The sequence below is a fragment of the Cebus imitator genome, unplaced genomic scaffold (assembly GCF_001604975.1).
Source record: "Cebus imitator isolate Cc_AM_T3 unplaced genomic scaffold, Cebus_imitator-1.0 Scaffold188, whole genome shotgun sequence".
NCBI lineage: Eukaryota > Metazoa > Chordata > Mammalia > Primates > Cebidae > Cebus > Cebus imitator.
The window spans coordinates 4,371,257-4,377,106 of NW_016107503.1; the positions used below are offsets into that span (position 1 = coordinate 4,371,257).

Sequence of the window (5,850 nt, forward strand, 5' to 3'; positions counted from 1 at the left end):
TTGACCTCGTGATCCACCCGCCTCGGCCTCCCAAAGTGCTGGGATTACAGGCTTGAGCCACCGCGCCCGGCCCTTTTTTTTGAAGACAGAGTCTTGCATTGTCACCAGGCTGGAGTGTACTGGCGTGATCTCAGCTCACTGCAACCTCCGACTCCCAGATTCAAGCGATTCTCTCCTGCCTCAGCCTTCTCAGTAGCTGGGATTACAGGCACGTGCTACCATGCCCAGCTAATTTTTGTATTTTTAGTAAAGATGGGGTTTCATCATGTTGGTCAGGCTCGTTTCAAACTCCTGACCTCGTGATCCATCTGTCTCGGCTTCCCAAAGTTCTGGGATTATAGGCGTAAGCCACTGCGCCTGGCCAATTTTTTTGTCTTTTAAAACTGATCAGTTCTCCTTGGGTGGGGAAAGCAAAGTATGCTTCTATTTAATCCTATGTGTGTGTGTACCTTAGCTAACTTTAAAAAAATACACTGAGCCCTTTTTTAAATGAAATAAATTTTGAAAAAGCTTTTGAAATTGGAAGGTAGGCAGTATTATTTTCCATAATAGTGTGCTCCCATGCCTCTCTGCTATTCATACAAGTATTGGATGAAAGCTCCTTCTTTTCCCTGCTTTGCTTGTTTCAGAATGTAAGAGTGCAGCAGAAAATGTCCACTGAACGGACTTCTTGGACAAGCCTGTCCACCATTCAGAAAATAGCCCTGGGCCTTGGGATCCCAGCCAGTGCAACAATTGCCTATATCCTATACCGCAGGTATAGGGAAAGCAGAGGTAAGTGAGCCCTATGACTCTGCATGTGAAAATGTTCAGACATGCTCCTGCCTTGTTAAATTGAAAAAACTCTTTCCTTGCCAGATGTTGTGTGGGTTTTGTTTTGGGGTTTTTTGAGACAGGGTCTCACTCTGTCACCCATCCCGGAATACAGTGGCACGATCATGGCTCACTGTAGCATCAACCTCCTGGGCTCAAGCAAGCAGTCCTCTTACCTCAGCCTCCAAGTAGCTGGAACCACAGGCATGTGCCACCATGCCTGGCTAATATTTGTATTTTTTCTAGAGATGGGGTTTTGCTGTGTTGCCCAGGCTGGTCTTGAACTCCTGAGCTCAAGCAACCTGCCTGCCTCAGCCTCCCAAAGTGCTGGGATTATAGGCATGTGCCTCCATGCCTGCCTGAGGTATTGCAATTGGCTTTCTGAGAGGATCTTTGACCAAAATTACTCGTCTTTTTTCCTTTGAGACAAAGTCTGGCTCTGTCACCCACACTGGAGTGCAGTGGAGTGATCTCGCTCACTGCAACCTCCGCCTCCCATGTTCAAGCCATTCTCCTGCCTCAGCCTCCCAAATAGCTGGGATTACAGGAATGTGCGACCACTCCTGGTTAATTTTTATATTTTTACTAGAGATGGGGCTTCACCACCAGGTGGCTGACCTCAAGTGATCTGCCTGCCTTTGCCTCCTAAAGTACTGAGATTACAGGTGTGAACCACTATGTCTGGCGTAGTCTTTCTATGTTCTTACATAGCAAAGTAAGCTAGTCTATGAAATGAATTCATTTTATAACTCCATTGATCTGTTTTCTTCAGAAACAACCACACAGCAACGGGTTCTTTTTTAACTTCTATACTCTTTTCTCGTATATATTCCTTTTCTCTACGTAGTTGTTAGAAGGCACTTTCCTCAAAGGCTGGATCTAGAGGATAGGACCTAGAGAAATGACTTACGTACATATCAGTCAGGAGAAGTTCTGAGCCTAATGGACACCTCAGGCGACTTTTGCCCTTCATTCTTCTCCAGTAGTCATGTCTTGGGAGAAGTAGTTTGCCCAAACCCCACCACCCCTTTATTGCAGAGTCTGCTTTTTCCATTTTGGCATCTGAAACTGTGTCCCAGAAAAAATGCCCATCTCTGACCTAATACCTGCTGAGATGCCACTTTTCCTTGTTATTGTGGTTGAGAATCCTCAGTTTATCTCTTGGATCGGTGTCTCTTCGACAGCCAGATTCTGGGGAGGACTGGTAGTTATAATAGCTTTGGGTGTTATCTAAGTCTGATCTGATGAATGATGATCTGTGCAGAAGAGCGGCTGACATTTGTTGGGGAAGACGACATTGAGATAGAGATGCGGGTTCCCCAGGATGCTGTAAAACTCATAATTGGCCGGCAAGGAGCCAATATTAAACAGGTAAGTGTGTGAGCAGGAGTCCACTTCTCTAAGGATTGATTCTGTTCATTGATTTCATGTTTTTTTCCTCTGACTCCATATCACAAAATACTCCCATGCTTGCTCACTCGCTCGGTCTCTCTCTCTCTCACGCTCTGTGTGTGTGAGTGTGTGTGGGTGTGTGTGTTTTTTTTTTTTTTTTGAGATGGAGTTTCACTCTTGTTGCCCAGGCTGTAGTGCAATGGCGCAATCTCAGCTCACTGCAACCTCCGTCTCCTGGGTTCAAGCGATTCCCCTGCCTCAGCCTCCCAAGCAACTGGGATTATAGGCGCTTGCCACCATGCCCAGCAAATTTTTTGTATTTTGAGTAGAGATGGTGTTTCATCATGTTGGCCAGTCTGGTCTCAAACTCCTGACCTAAGGTGATCTGCCCGGCTCAGCCTCCAGAGTGCTGGGATTACAGGCGTGAGCCACCGCATCCAGCCACTATGTATATTTTTAAAAGAACAAATAGAGGAACTTTTTAGCTAACTAAACTTGTTAGCTACTTCCCTTTTAGAGAAGAGTACTCCCTAGAGAAAGGATGACTTAGCTTGAAATAAGGGTTTTTGACTGGGTGATTATCACCATGGTGGTATAGCTTGAATTACCCTTTTCTATGGAATTAATGAACTCATTAATTGACAGTAAATACTGAATGGCTACCTGGTTCTTACCATCTTCCATTGTTCAGCTGAAATGTCAAGAAAACAAAATATTTGATTCTCCAGTCCAAATAAATTAGCAGGCAGAAAGGATTCTATACACAAAGATAAATGGGTTCGAATTCACTGCTGTTTGGGGTTACATTTGTTACTACTCTCCTTACATAAAGTAACTGAGGACTGGTTTAGCCAATTCCTTTGGCTAACACTACTTCCAGGATTTGGTTTAGAGTATCTGTAGCTGACTGGGCTCAAATGGGAGCTCTTCTAGAATGTACTGCCAAATGTCCTTTTCTCTGCAGCTGCGGAAACAGACAGGTGCTCGGATTGATGTGGACACAGAGGATATAGGCGATGAGCGAGTGCTGCTTATCAGTGGTTTTCCTGTTCAGGTGTGCAAGGCCAAAGCAGCAATCCATCAGATCCTGACAGAGAATACCCCAGTGTCTGAGCAGCTCTCAGTTCCCCAGAGATCTGTGGGCAGAATCATAGGTACCACTGGATGGCTTCCTCTACTGTTTCCTTTATTCTTTACCTTTGCCTCTCTTCCACACCTTCCCAAGGGTTTCTTCTGGCTTAGTTCCCCTTCAACGTGTAAGGGAAAAAAAAGACAGGGACATTAAGACCAGAGGTTTACTGTTTGGCAGAACTAGTGGTAAAACCCTGTTTCCTCAAGAAGTTGTATGATTTGAACCTTATAAAATGATTCCTTAAGGGTTCTAGTAGATGTATTAAATTTACCTGTTAATTGATTTTTAAAGGTAAGCTTGGGATGCTCATGTTATCTCAGGTCTTTGAAGATAGTGCTCTAGAGAGTACCTTTTATGCTTTCCCCTAGAGCATCCCTTAGTGCTGCTGTTAGAGGCAGAGAAACGTCCTGCCCTTGATCCAGTGTTCTGACACACCATGTAGCATATCTTCTTGTGACTTGGTATGGCCATGCTGAGCGGTCAAAATGAAAATGACGTGAAGTTAAACTAGCCAGAGTATAGAGTTTAAATAAAATGGATAAAGCAAATAATATGGTATTCTCCTTTTCACAGTAATGATTTCAGTAGCTCCTGCTTCCCATACAACATCTTATATTTTGTTCACTTTAGAAATGAGAACTCATTCTCTTCTCTTAGTATATACAAAACAGTGATATTTCCAGTCGCTAAGGTTGGCCAGGAGGGAAGGGCAAGTTTTTATGTATTGTTCAATGTAGGGAGAGGCGGCGAGACGATTCGTTCTATCTGTAAGGCCTCTGGAGCCAAAATTACCTGTGACAAAGAATCAGAAGGGACATTACTACTATCAAGACTTATAAAAATCTCAGGAACACAGAAGGAAGTGGCAGCAGCCAAGGCAAGTAGCTGATAGACTTGAACTATACCTAAGCATGAGAAGATCCTTTTACTCTATCCTGGGTCAGAATATCATCCTTTCTCTTATTTTCTACAGCATTTGATACTGGAGAAAGTTTCAGAAGATGAAGAACTTCGGAAGAGAATTGCTCATTCTGCAGAAACTAGAGTCCCACGCAAACAGCCAATCAGTGTGAAAAGAGAAGAAGTGAGAGAGCCAGGTGGAGCTGGAGAGCCAGCTTTATGGAAAAATAGCAGTTCTAGCATGGAGCCGGCTGCACCCCTGGTGACTCCTTCACCCAAAGGAGGAGGCGACATGGCTGTGGGAGTGCCAAAGGAAGGTTCCTGGGAGAAACATAGTGATGACAGCTTCCAGAAGTCTGGAGCCCAGGCCATCCCAGAGATGTCCATGTTTGAAAGTATGTAACAAAGAGGGAGCCCATTAATCACAGAAGATAGAAATACTGGCTTAGACATTGAGAAAGCATTCCTTGTAATCTCTCCAGTCTGTGAGCAGCCAGTATAATATGGCTGGAGTCAGGATAGCAGATTCAGTAAGATATGAAGGTAGGATAGTGGTAGAGGCTACACTAACAGTTGCTGGGCAGTTTGAGGTTACAGATGTTGATCACTGAAAATGATTTATGCAGGTTTAAGATTCTGCTCCTAACTGCAGGAGAAAACTTGGTGCCTCTTCCACTCTGGACCAAAGTTGATGGAAGTCTTCCTTTTCCAAAACCCAGCCGGAACCACTTCTTTCTTGAGACAGACTATACTGAGACAAGTTGTCACCAGCAGAAGATAGATATTAACAAAGATGAATTTTATTAACAAAGATGAATTAACCAAGAGAGTATTTGTAGTTTATTATTTACCCTAAAACTTTCTGTGTCTGGGTACCCTCTGAGTAGACCTGTAATTCCTGCCTTCATTGTAGGCATTTTCTGTAAACTAGCAGACCTATGTGGTGAAAACGCACAGGAGCTTGGAGGTATAAATAGACTGGTGGGAAAGAGAGAGCTCCTTCTGCCATGTTTTACCAGCCTGCTCTGTTATAACCTCTTAGGTTATATCCTTTAATTTCCAACCTTTTAGGTTAGTTTCTGTAGCAGAACAAGTGAGTCTAGGATAATATCCTCAAAGTACTTCAAATGTTTTGTTTTTGTAACAACTTGAATAAACACAGGTTTTCTTAAAAAAAAAAAAAAAAAAAACTGGCTTAGGGCATGGTAGTGCGACCTGTGGTCCCAACTACTTGAGAGGCTAAAGTGGGAGAATCATATGAGCCCAGGAAATCGAGGCTACAGCAAGCTGGGATCGCACCACAGCGCTACAGCCTGGGTGACAGTGAGACCCTGTCTCAAAAAAAGTTTTTTTTTTTTAAAAAAGAAATACTGGCTTAGATTGCCCAAAATAGGAAGCAATAAAAAATCTTTTCTGTTTTCATGAATACGCTTATGTTTATCATCACAGATATTCCTTTCTGGTAATATTTTATTTGGATTAATACTACACATAATATTTTTCTAAATATAAAACAGTTGATGATGAAAATGAACAAAATATGCTGACACAGGAAACAAATGAGTAATATATCAAACAATTGGATTTACATGATACTATTTCTCTAGACATAC

General features: G+C 42.9%; 1 protein-coding gene across 1 annotated transcript in view; it reads left to right on the plus strand.

Moving 5' to 3' along the window:
- Nucleotides 1-633: 633 nt before the first annotated feature.
- Nucleotides 634-5,850, plus strand: part of TDRKH (tudor and KH domain containing) — a 9,590-nt gene continuing 4,373 nt past the window's right edge. The window contains exons 1-5 of the mRNA XM_017546227.2: nt 634-774; nt 2,078-2,184; nt 3,170-3,359; nt 4,075-4,214; nt 4,311-4,632. Of these exons, the coding sequence (XP_017401716.1) occupies nt 651-774; nt 2,078-2,184; nt 3,170-3,359; nt 4,075-4,214; nt 4,311-4,632 (883 nt within the window). The 5' untranslated portion in view covers nt 634-650. The remainder of the gene's footprint in view (nt 775-2,077; nt 2,185-3,169; nt 3,360-4,074; nt 4,215-4,310; nt 4,633-5,850) is intronic.